The sequence below is a fragment of the Gallinula chloropus genome, assembly GCF_964237585.1.
Source record: "Gallinula chloropus genome assembly, chromosome: 5".
Classification (NCBI taxonomy): domain Eukaryota; kingdom Metazoa; phylum Chordata; class Aves; order Gruiformes; family Rallidae; genus Gallinula; species Gallinula chloropus.
In genome coordinates, this window is record NC_140090.1 from 82,042,038 (window position 1) to 82,055,058 (window position 13,021).

The following is a 13,021-nucleotide window of genomic DNA, read 5'->3' on the forward strand; positions in this document are numbered from 1 at the left end:
TTTTGCATGGCTGGGTTCTGGCGGAGAAGAGGAGGCTGGGGTAGCTTCTGCAAGAAGCAGCTATAAGCTTTCTGTAGGCCCAAAAGAGCAAACACCAGCCAAATCAAGGCTGGAGTCATTGTTGACCAAGGCCAAGCCCATCAGCGATAGCCAGAGCACCTCTGGGAATCACATTTAAGAAAAAAACCCATGATCAGACACTTTTTGCCACCAGAGAAGGGAGTGAGAAGATTAAAGGAACTCAAGTGGAGGGGCTTGTAACCCTGTGGAGGACCAGGCTGGAGCAGTCTGGGCCTGACAGACTGAGAGACATTCTATGATTTATGACTAAGATTCAGCAGAGTACACAGCATTTAACAGCTGTGAAGACTAGGGATGTTACACTTGGAATAAACTGAAAATTCTGCATAGAAATTGTTTAGATAGTTTTTCATTACATGTTTTTCACCCTATTTTATATGTAAGGTAATCAACTGTATTACCGCACGTGTTTTGGAGACACACTCCTGCAAGCTCTGAATGACAGGCTGTTGAAGACAACTCTTCATCTTTTGCTGCTTGTAAAGATGCACTTTTCCCAACAAAATACAGAATGTATCAGGATTCACGGGAAATCGAGAAACCTTAGCTTGCACTATATTAAAAGAAGGATAGCAAAATCTTGAAACTTTAAGACACCGCATTTGTACTTGAATAAATGACTGTACACAGGCCACTAGCTTCTAAACTCATGGTATTCTTTGAAAATTGTTTATATGTCTAACCATTTAGCAGAAAACATATGCATAAATATATAATGAAAAAATATAACAAATTATTTACCTATAACAACTTTAGCATTCAGATATAAGAAAAAATCTGTACATTGTGACTAGATACATTTGATCTGATAATGAAACACATGTATTTAGGTTTTTACTTTCTTTTGATATTAGTAAATTCTAATTATTTAAAAATTATTTTAAAGTTTTACTGACAACAGTGAAAGATAAGACCCTTCTCTCAACATGGGTACGATGTGTTTTATCTGTTAAATGTAAGAGCACTTACCCATTGGCTGAGGGGGGGTTCCTTTTTGCTGTGAAGTACTTACTTTTGGCATCTCAATCAGTGAACTGTACAAATTTGATCTATGGAAAGCAGAAAATTGCTGAGCAGATTATTTGACTGTACGGCCTTAGTTATATCAATCAAATTTATTAGATGAGTAATTATTACCCTCTAATTTAATGTGCTCACAAATACTCTCAAGATGCAATAAGCCATATCTACTCCCACCTTGGGGTGCAAAAGCCTGCAAAATCTAACTAGAAGAAATGAGAGCTGTAAGGAAAGTTCTTTCTTTGCTATATATCCACTAAGGCAGATTTTTATTTGTTCCACAACTGTTTAAGACTTTTCACAATTGGTGAAGCTACACAGAGTCAGTTGCTACAGCTCAATTTATGAGTAGTCAATAATTAGGCTGTAATAATGAGATCATTTGTGGCTTTATAAAGTTAAATACGACCCCTCCCAACATTTTCAAGAGCATAAGCAATAAGAGTTGGAAATTATTAACAGTATTAGGAGAATGGTCTGAAACCTTTCAAGTGACCTGTGGAGATTTAAGAGATAATTAGGGAAATCAAAAGTATGGAAAAATGTACAGCTTTGAGCTGCTGGCAGTTTTATTTATATATTAATTTGTTCACTATCCTAAAACCTAAGTTCAACAAAATGAGAAATAAATTGCAATAAACAACCAAAGCAGTGATTAGTGATGAAATTTTATACCCATCTTCTGAATGCTGAAGAATAATTATGCAGAAATTAGATGGCAATTTATCCATTATATTAAAATGTTCAACAGGAATACCAAGGTTTCTCCATGCCTGTAAAATAATTCAAAAGTAGCATTATTTTCACAGATGGCATAAACTCCCAGTTATTTCATCAGAAAATTGGTAATTATTCTAGGAAAGAAGATGTTAATATTAGGGAAAGAAAAAAAAAACAACCCAAAAACATTCAGCAGATGTGCCAGGAGAGGAGACTCCATGCAAACAACAGGAAATGCCTTTTCACCGTGAGGGTGGCTGAGCACTGGCACAAGTTGCCCATGGACGATCACAGAATCACAGGGGTTGGAAGGGACCTTGAGAGATCATCAGGTCCAACCCACCTGCCAAAGCAGGTTCCTTCGGACACAGAAGTGGATGTGGTCCTGGACTGCTGGCTCTAGGTGGGCCAGCTTGAGCAGGGGTTTGGTCAGGATGACCTTGAAAGGTCTTGTCTAACCTCAACCATCCTGTTCATGTGTGATTTTTATGCAGTGCAGAACAACTTAGAAGTATTATTTTAAAAAATTTAAAATACTGTAACTGATTGCCTTTTCGTAACAGCAGACATTTTGGCCTACACTATCTGCAAAGATAAAAAGCTATCAAATCGTAGAAGAGTATTACCAAAGGAAAGGAGCAGAATAAATCATTGTAACATTTACGTTCGTAAAAGTCCTGCACGATTTTGTTAAGAATAGCCACCTCACCAAAAGGGACTATATAAACTTGCATTGCATTACTGGGTGAGGTTTTGGTAAGAGGGAGAGCTGCAAGTAAAATGAATTACATTTTACCAGTTGGCTGCTTTAAATATCCAGCTGTAACACCACAATTCAGCTGAAGCCCAGTCTCATGGATATAGTGTTTAAAAATAACTTTTTTCTTTAAAAATAGAATCCAGCTCTTTTCATAGGGTGCCACTTGCATGGGGACCCAACTATCTCAAACAGGATGACTGGATGCTGTCCAGTGACAGGAGTCTCTGTTCCAAGGGTCCTTTACAATGGCATCTTCAGCTGGACTGGGCAAGACTCATATAGAATTAATGATTTAAGCATGCTGATAGCACAACTCTGACATCAAGCTATATCAAATTGTTACTTGAAGGTAAACTGAAATAATATAATTTAAAATCTCATTTCTGACTTAAATTACATAGCTCATGCCGCACAGATAACCTAGCATAACCAAAACCACCAGACAGTACATACCATACTAATAAAAGATGTATTCCAATTCATAAACAGTTCAAACCATGACTCAATTTAAGAAAAAAAGTTAGAGTGTTTAAAGAAAACCTGTACTACTTTATTCCATGACTAACCGAAACAACAGATATCTGTACATGCATATGTGTACATATGCCTCTCTGCATTGATATAACATTCTTATAAATCCCTAATAAGAAGCACATCTCAAGAAGTTACCAGTGAAGTAGCAGTCAGCTGCTGTTCCACATTTTTCAGAAGATCACTTGTATTTCTGTTTTGCTTTAAATGATTCTGAAGATGCAGTAATGCTGCCAGCTGAGAGCTGCTGGTGTTAGATGTAGCTGTTAAAAGGATTCTCTTCATCGCCATAGATGCTGCGCAGCTCTGTAAAATTTTTAGATGCATTGATTTTCCCTCAAAAATAATATAAATACATATATACTCTATGCTGGTTATAATGTATATATTTAAAAGAAAAAGTCTCTGTGTTTCAAAGGTGACATGGATTAGCAAAAGCCTGCCTGCTATTTGTGTTTACAATCTAATGTAAACAGTCTGGCAATAACTTAAGATTTCTTAAATATAAACAGCTAGAACTGATGTCTTTGTCTACATTTATCATCTATGTTCCTGCATTTAGTTATCCAAGGTCTACATAGAAAGGTGCCTTTTACTGTATAGCCATCACAACATACATCTTAATAGACTTCCTACAAAGATCAATATAAAGGGTAAGGCTTTATATCGTTTTCTTTCAGCAAGCATACAAATCCTGTCCTTTGAACCAATGCTTGCTAAGAGGTAAAGCACATTTTCCCCCTATGTAATGTAGCTGTCACATTACAAAAATGGAATTTGAGTTGACCTAACACAAAACTCCAAAGGGAGGCTTAGTATTGACATGGAGTTGCATTTATTTATTTCAACTTTTCAGAGCAGCATGGTCTGAATTAGTAGAATTTTTTGCCCAGGAAAAGACATGACTACTCATGGGTTTGGTGCCTGCCGCGACGGAGAGAGACGAGACGGGACACAGCTTGATGCAAGCAAGAGTCGATTTATTGCAAAGAATCATTCCTTTTTATATGCTCTGCAGACGGCTGCTTTCTTTCAATCATACGGTGTTCGTGGGCTACATCTGATTGGTCAACGTTTTGCTGTCACAGCAGCATCTCTATCTTATCACGCTAATAGAACTTCTAAACCCTCGTCAGACAGCAGCTACACCTTAACAATAGAGGACACTTTTTCCTGGAGCCTGTCCCAGCAGGGGGCCGGCAACGATGCTGCCACCTTGTTTAGTTTCCCCGAGGTTCATGGCCTAAAGGCTCCATCCCGTTATCTGTTAACCTGGCAGTGCTTGAGGCTTTGTTTCTCAAGCTGCATGCCACAGGTGCCTTGATATTTATTATACTTAACTTGTTCACTAGCAAGTGTGACAGCAACCCATAAATAACGTGGCATACTGCAGTAGTACAGGAGTAAAGGACTGTACCATAAAACCCAATATTAGCCATTTTCCGAGTTATAAAAAGACCTACCTCATCCACTCCAGCCATAGTTGGACATATTTGCAAATCTAAGTGCTCACAGAGAGGCAGGTGCTTACTGTCTCTCATAATTTCCTGTGATTGCCTTGATGTGGCAGGAAGAAAATCAGTGTAAGGGGCATTTTTGTATTTCTATGATGGAGATGATGGTGCATGAAGTTTGTATTATTTGTTCCTGATGTAGGGAGTATAAGTCACACAGCCATTCCTCATCGTCTCCATGATGAAGGCACACACTCACACGAATGATTCATACACCTTCTAGCCATCTGTGCGACCACACTGTGCAGGTGTTGGTTTGACAAACTAAATATAAACCTTCCCCACCTACTTCAAAATAATGAATGGAGAAATCCAGGGAAATATTTTTAAAGGTATTTTTGTTAGGGAAGGATGAAACCACATTGTGTAGTAATGGCTTAGCTTAGCTTATCACATTAGCACAAGTTATTTGTATTAAAATCTTTCCATGTATGCAATCATCAATGAAAATGCCAAGCCAAACACAACAGATACTAAAATTGTCAAAAAGCCACTGATCAAGCATTTTGAACTCAGCAAACACAGTGCCTATTCGATTAATTGTATTACTCTCTAGTTCTTAATATGTATCCACACATTCTGTCCAGTATGAACAATTCTCATGCTACATGAACATAAATTTTTGCTTATGTAACTTAAACCACCCTTTTTACACTGGAAAGAAGCACAATACATTAGCTGCATTACCTGATGAAGTGCCAAAAATTGGCTGGTTGAGACTGGATCAAACTGTTGAAAGCATTCCACCATTTCAAAACTAGCAGGAGCCAGTACATCAGTAATATTATGACTGAAGGCAACACCCATACACTGTAGCAAAGCTTCACTGGACTGAGAAAGATATTTCTGAGCCAACTTATGTTCCTTCTAGATGACAGAAATATATATATATTAAAATATGCAGTGTGTTAGAAAATATAAGTATTGCTTTTTCATTACGAATGATTTTTCTAATTTTTAGGGAATTCTCTTAATGTACAATCAAAATATGCAAATGCAGATTAACTAACTGGCAGACACCAAAATCTGTTATACAACATTAAAGAAGTTAACTATTTTAATAAGACACTCTCTGCAATGTAAAATGTGTTCTTAGCAGAAGAGTATTTAAATTATAGAACAAAGGAATTTTCTGTCAATTCTCAATAGTTTTTTCAATTGACTGTTAATTAAATTTAATACAAATAAACCCACAAATCTCTTATCACAGGTATTTACTGTTTATAGTAGCAAAACAAACTGTACATTCTGAATTACCAGTGTGCTTTGCACTGCAGTAGTTAATAAAGGGTAGTTCACCATACAATACAACTTAACTGTTGTAAGAATTTTAAATATTTTGTCATAGAAGTTATTTATGCCATTTTTCACAGTCCACAAAATCTCATTCTCCCTTATAAAAGCATGTCTGAGAAGCAGAGAGAAAGTTGCCTATTCATTTTGTCTTAGCTGCTATACGCTTGATCCACAGGATATATTGAGGGACAGGGCAGAGATACACAGAAATATAATGATGAAAAGCTGGTGTTCGGGGGTGTTTTGGAGATATTTTTCTTTTATAAGATCAAATTTATGTTATGAACATTTCCATTATCCGTTCAAACAGAACTGTGACTATTATTCCACGAAAAGGAAGCACTCAAATTCTAATACAAGCACATGTGCTAATATACCTTTAATTCCTGTATTTGCCTCCTATACTCATCATATTGACATTTATTAGTTGGTAAACTGATGCCAGTCTCTTCCTGTTCATGGCGTTCTGCTGAAGTCGGGAAAGTTTTCATGATGTCGGATTTAGCTTCTTCCTATTCAACACAGTATAAAAATCCCATAATTAATCATTTTGTTATGCATGGGTGGCTTAATTCCTTTTGTGAAAGTCTAGGTGAAAAGGGAACTGATTCCAAAAGAAATCATCTCACTATATGAATCCCTTGACGGTGAGAGATTTAGCAAAATTTCAAAATTTCTCAAGATATTATTATGACAATATGACTAATAGAGACTCAAAAGGTCCCCCCATACAACCTCAAAGATTTTGATTTTGCGGTGTTTGTCCTCAGTTGATTTCTCCTGGACATTTTTATTCACCACTGAATTTATGACTCAATCAATTTTGTTGACTGAATCAATGTCCATGCATGGATGCAGAGATCATCATACCCAGACCTTTAGAGTATTTAAGGAATTTTTCTCTCTCTTTTTTGAAATTGCTCAGGCACAAATTAAAGAATTATCTACATGAGGATGGCATCTAGGCAGAAGTATTTTCCTGAAATTACTTAGTTCAATATACATTTTTATTATGCCTTGCATACAACATTTAAAACCTAGCTCTAAACAAAAGGTAAACAAGTGTAAACAGACAAACTTTACAGACAGGAATGAATTTAAATGGAGAAAAGAATACATACCATAACATTTGGCTTCCAATAAGTCTCTGAATGTATAGGGTCTACATTAATCGCAAGTAAATGAAGAGCTTTTCCAGTGAGATATAGGCATTTAGATTTGATGTCAGGACAACCTTCACAAAGATTCTGTAGGTGTGCTAACTGAGCCAGTGCAGTATGACTCACGGTGCATTCCAAACACTTCCAATCCTGGTAAAATACAGTTATGTTTATTTGCTCATGTATGCCCACACATACAGAAACATATTTTCTTTAAAAAATGTATACTTTTTTCAAAACCTGGGATAAGGGGATGGTACCATGGAGAAGGGTGAGGATGCTGTTTTCCTGACCTGGTGCCAAGGTCAGAGAATAATGAGCAAGAATTACTGCTCATTACGTTCTTATTCATCAGCTCAGTTAGGCAGTTCTGCTTAAAGCCAACTGGTTTTAAAGGAAGAGACAATAATGGAAAAAATAATCCCTGTCAGTTACAAAGCCTCAAGTAATTTCCCTGCTGCCCTTAGTGGGTTTGAAGTCTCTGCATTCCAGATACAAAATCATTCTGAGAAAATTAAACAAGCCCCAATAATAAATCATGACTGGGACAGAAAACACATACTAGATCTTTCTTTGCTGCAGAACTTCATGAATGGGGACCCACTTCCTCAGAAGAGGAAGTTCTACTATAAAAAACATTGCTGTGAAACTTTGTTATGCCTTTTATATGCAAATCATAGGAGTACAGATTCTGAATTACCTGTTCTGTTGCACCAGCTTCAAGAGTTCCCTTGATGAATGCATTCACAATTTTATGAGAAGATGACACTCTCACTTTTTTAAGTTTTTTCTCAGTAACAAGTTGCAATACATCCAAAAGAATTTCTACAAGATTTATTTTCCTGTTAGCTAGTTGCCTCATTAATGGGATACTAATATTTCCAGTCTGAAATACAAAAGAAAGTAGAATTCTAATTTCAGATTTGTTGTGTTAAGAAGTTAGAATATTGTATTTCTTTTAACTAAAGCAGCAAACATTTTAATAGCATCATCTCCATAGACCAGAGATATTTAAGTAACTTAAAAGATAAACTTCACTGTGAAATATATTACAAAGCAATCAGAATAGCTGTGTAGAAAAGGAACAGTTGGGTTTGTGCTTTTCATGTTGTATGCACCTGGTACAAATATCTAACTCCCAAAGAGTTACAGACATATAGATACACCCAGAATTTTAATAACAATGGTTTTGGTAGCTGCAAAAAAATATTCGCTCACTAATATACAATAATGCTGCACAACAGCAAAGTGAGCTACAGGCTTTCATTACCCAAAATACACTATTCTGAGGATAGGCAAAGACTGACAAAGTCCAAACAAGTTCTCTCAGTTTTACTTCTCCCCTTTTAAAACTGTAAATTCTTTTAGCATGGAACGTTTCTTTCTATCTTCATATCTTTCATCTATCATAGGAATATTATAGGAAGGTAATATCATTTCAGGCTTCCAGGAATTACCCAAGAATGAATGAACAGTACAGCTAAATTACATTTTTTCTCCATGAGTAGAAAAAAAAAATCCATACCTCATTAACTGCAGATAAGCTGCAAACATCATGAAACACTTTCTCTGTTCTGGATACTGCCCTCTGAGCTAAGTGATAAGCATCTAGATAGTGACGATGTTTTTCTTCTTCATTTCTTTCCTTCTTGGCAATCATCCTGAAATAAACAAAAAACATAAACCCAAAGGAACTAAGGTAAGAAAATGTTTATTTTTATGTTAGCAACACTATCAAACATATACTATAAGCTAATTAAATGAATGTATTATAGATTAGATTAATAGATAAAATAGGTTAACTTTGTACATGCATTTTCTAAATGTTCAAATAGGAAAAGTTAACATTGACACATTATGTTTTCAAAGTCTTACTCCTGAAACTGCAGTGCTGCAATGCAAGAAGATGTGAAGACACGAGGAGGAGGTAGATAATATTCTAGAGTACGTATGTATTCACCAGGAACACAACAGCAGAATAGCCAGATACAAAACCTGCCAGCCTTTTTAAGGGGACACCCTGGAAACAGCTGGGAGTCAAGGCACATCATGTTTTGCACTTCTCCTGTTATAGAAATTTCTGGAGAGCCAATTCAACAGTAAGAACTGTAAAAGCCTATAAATACCTGAGAATGATTGGTATGGCTGCCAAAACACCTGTACAAATGTCAGAGACCTTGATTCTTTGTTTTCACCTTAAAAATAGTACAAAATCACTAGTACCATGCAAGATTAACTTTTCCTTAAGTGAAAAGAATTTTTGATTCAACAGTAATTTTCTGAATACAGACCATATTGAGAATGTAAATAGACACATAAAGCCAAGACATAAAACCAGACAATAATATCCACTCTTTTCCATTTTCACCCTTCATGGACGAGTTAAAGAAAACTTCATCAGAGGTGCAATTTTACCTGTGAATATTTGCACATTCTAGTAGGATCTCAGCGCTGTGGTTTTTATGGCCATAATGAAAGAAATCTTTCTCAATTTGAACTAATTTATCGTAAGATTCCTGTAGCACCGGTGCCATCTGACACGACTCAGCATTAAATGCCATGCAGTCTTGGGAAAAATGTAGCTGAATAAGTGTTTTCCTAGGAATGAAAATTAAATACAAGAGAGCAGTCAGAAAGTACCAGCTGTGTTTCAAAACAGCTATTTCACTCTGTTCTCCCTTAAATTTTAAGAAATCTAGAAACAGTCTCTTCGTTCTTTAAATCTGTGGTCTACAAATTGTCATAGGTCCTGAAAAAAATACAAGTATATTGTCAGATTAGAATTGAGGTGCCACTTGTTCATGTATCTAATTATTAAAACTGCCTAGGACTAATCAGTCATCTAAACCTACCTGAACTGAGAAAACTACTAGCCTTCCCTTTCTAATCCAGAAATTCCACATTTCCAAAAGGAGAAGGAAGTGTAAATGTTAGATACTTCTCTCTTTTTACCAACAAATTTCAAACTCTCTGTGCTTGTATTTAAATTTAATGAAAATCACCGTTTCACCATGGAATCACGATGAGAAGTACATCACCACTGCAGACTACAATAGTGTTGTGGGAACATCTGTGCTCAAAGAGACATCTCTGCTTAGGCAAATGTATCTTCCTCCTTTGGATAACCTACAATACAAACTATGCACCACAGGTTGTGGAATCTGAAATAGGTCACTAACTTCAACAGGTAGCAGAGCTCCACAAAAAAGAGTGAAGAAACTGGAAGAGAAATTTAAATTTTTAAAAGTGATAAAAAAACTTTATTTAGAAGAAAAAATATTTGAGAATCCACAGAATGCGCTTTGCTTAAATAAAGATGAATGGTAAAAATCCCCATGTACTTGCAATATAGCTGTACAGCAGAGGATGGACACATTTTGATGAAAAGAGACCTACCTGGCTTCAAGGGATGCAATTATAAAACCCAACTCTGACTGCCTGTTAGGTCTCTTCAGTAAAGTAGATCTGAGCGAATTTACAGTGTTTTCCAGTATTGTGCAAGCCTGCAAGTAACATCACAAATTTCATAATTCTATTTTAAATGCCTGTGTATAATATTAAATATTACTTTACAAAGCTTAAATTTTGTGCAGAACATTTTAAGTATCTTTCCCTAATATTATCCAAGATGACTGATTCTTGACAGCTTTATATAAGTCTAGAAAGCATGATTTATCATCAGATTTAAACATTTTTTATATGATTAAGTGATTGGAACACGTACTCAAAAGGAGAGAAGATGGAGCCAGCCTCTATCTTAGAGGTATACAGCACTCAAATGAGGGGCAACAGATTCAACCTGGCAAAATATCTAAACAGATGTTCCAGTGTTTGGGCCCCTTCAGAGGTGTTTGTTGGGATTTTTTTGGTGGGAAGGGGGGTGGGTATCAAGGGCCCAGGAAGGTTGTGGAATCTCTGTTCTTGAAGCTATTGAAAAGTAGCCATATATGAAACAGAACAACTTGATTCAACCATAAAGGCAGATTTCACTTCCAAATTGCCCCTGCTCTGCAATGGATTAGACCAGACGACCTCTGGCCTGGAGAGTCATTTGATTCCACAGCCATCCTCCTAGGGACAGATTCCTTCTTTACACAGACCAGCATATTCAATCCACAAGTAAACATTATAGTTTCACCACCCGGGGATGTAACAATAGTCCTCACCTAACAATTCAGAATGAAAAAGCCATTAGATGATACACAAAACCTCATCTACAGATTTGTCCTTATTAAAAATTTTGCTGTTGCAGTCATGTTGGTCAGATATGTGTAGGTACAAAACCCCCAAAACAAAATACCTCACACATTTCACTAATAGCTATACTCTTAAAACCTCACTAAATACTCTCATTGGTAACCAGGTGTTGTGTCCTTCAAAAATTCTAAACATGAGTTCAGCCCAAATCAAAGTAATCTCTCTATGCAAAACAGACTTGTGCAGATAAAGGACACAACAAGATTTCACTTACACTGAAACTCAAGGATTGAACAGTAAATTGATATTTTAATGTTAACGGTCAAATAGGAAAAGGTTTTCAATAAATGTATATATTATACGTACAGCAGTATCTTTCAGAATCTACAAATAATATTTGTAAGAACTTCAAAATATTTGAAAAAAGTGCATGCTTGGAAAAAATATTGACAGTTACCATCTTGACTAACTGTGGAAAATAAACACTTCGATGTATATACAAAATTGTCTGCATGCAAAACTATTCTAACCAAGAGAACTGGATCTCTGGGATTTAGTTGCACGTACTAGACTACAATTGCTTGTATTTCAACAGAAGGATATGCAGCTTATGGTAAAAACATCCTGAACTTCTCTGGGTAAAATCTCACTCCTACTAGCCTACACGTTTGGAACTGAACCAATGTTTTCTGGACGTACACCACAGAAAACAACATTACCTACACCAAAAAACCTACTTTTGCTTTTACTGAAATGCAAAAGCTGGAACACTTGAGAGGCACCACTGCTGCAAAAACCCCAACAACTAAACACAAAGTATTTCCTTACCATGCTCTGTTTTCCTTCCCCCTCTTCCTCTAGAATCGCATCTATTAGACTCAGAGTACTGTGGTACCAGAACTGCTCATTTCCTCCCAGAAGCTGTGCTTTCTCAAGGAGCGCTTTAGCTTGTCCATGGTTTCTTTCCAGGTTAGCCAACACAGCCAGTAAGTACAAGCACCTTGACACGTCAGAAAGGGTCCCCAATTCCTAGGAAGAAAGATATGTGACCTCTATTCAAAAAATCCACTACTGCTGTTCATACTCATATCTCTTCATATTTTAGATTAAAGTTACGAATAGGCACAGGAATAAGAAGTGAATGTTATCCTCAGTTATCTATAGAATTTCTTAGTCACTCCTTATATTTTTTTCGAAAACTTAAAGGTGTCTAGTTCATAACAAGAACTTCAAATATACTTTATACTTCTTAATGTTCCCAAATCTTCTACTCCCAAGTCAAATAAGCTATTTTTCTGCTATTTAGTGTGCATGTGTCTGCTGTCATTTATCAGTATCTGATGAAGGAATGTGGTGATGAAAAAACTCTTAGTGAACTGGGATCTAGACACACTGGAGCTCCAGTAAATTTACAATGCTACTTTATGCTACTTACAAACTGGAGAAGTATTATACAAGAGACAAATGTAGTGTTCAGTATAGACAATATACTAGCATACCGACATATAGGATACTGGTAAGAAATTATGTAATAAAAGTTATTGTCCTTCCCTTTGAACTTTAAAAAAAAAAAATCCAACTAAATTAATGCTTTAATAAGACATGTTATTAGTGAATATATTATTAATATATTATTGTTCAAAGTATTAACGATTCTTATGTTGTATATACACAGACAGCTTTTACTTACACGAACAAAGTATTATGTGGAATAACGGGATAACAAATACGTTTTCTAATAC

At 36.0% G+C, this 13,021-nt stretch overlaps 1 protein-coding gene across 1 annotated transcript in view; it reads right to left on the reverse strand.

Moving 5' to 3' along the window:
* Positions 1-13,021, reverse strand: part of CFAP46 (cilia and flagella associated protein 46) — a gene marked incomplete at both ends in the record, with an annotated part of 62,698 nt that overhangs the window by 10,955 nt on the left and 38,722 nt on the right. Inside the window, 10 exons of the mRNA XM_084264654.1 lie at positions 483-634; positions 1,051-1,130; positions 1,777-1,874; positions 3,251-3,418; positions 5,314-5,493; positions 7,044-7,232; positions 8,608-8,743; positions 9,498-9,680; positions 10,479-10,585; positions 12,108-12,308. Of these exons, the coding sequence (XP_084120780.1) occupies positions 483-634; positions 1,051-1,130; positions 1,777-1,874; positions 3,251-3,418; positions 5,314-5,493; positions 7,044-7,232; positions 8,608-8,743; positions 9,498-9,680; positions 10,479-10,585; positions 12,108-12,308 (1,494 nt within the window). The remainder of the gene's footprint in view (positions 1-482; positions 635-1,050; positions 1,131-1,776; positions 1,875-3,250; positions 3,419-5,313; positions 5,494-7,043; positions 7,233-8,607; positions 8,744-9,497; positions 9,681-10,478; positions 10,586-12,107; positions 12,309-13,021) is intronic.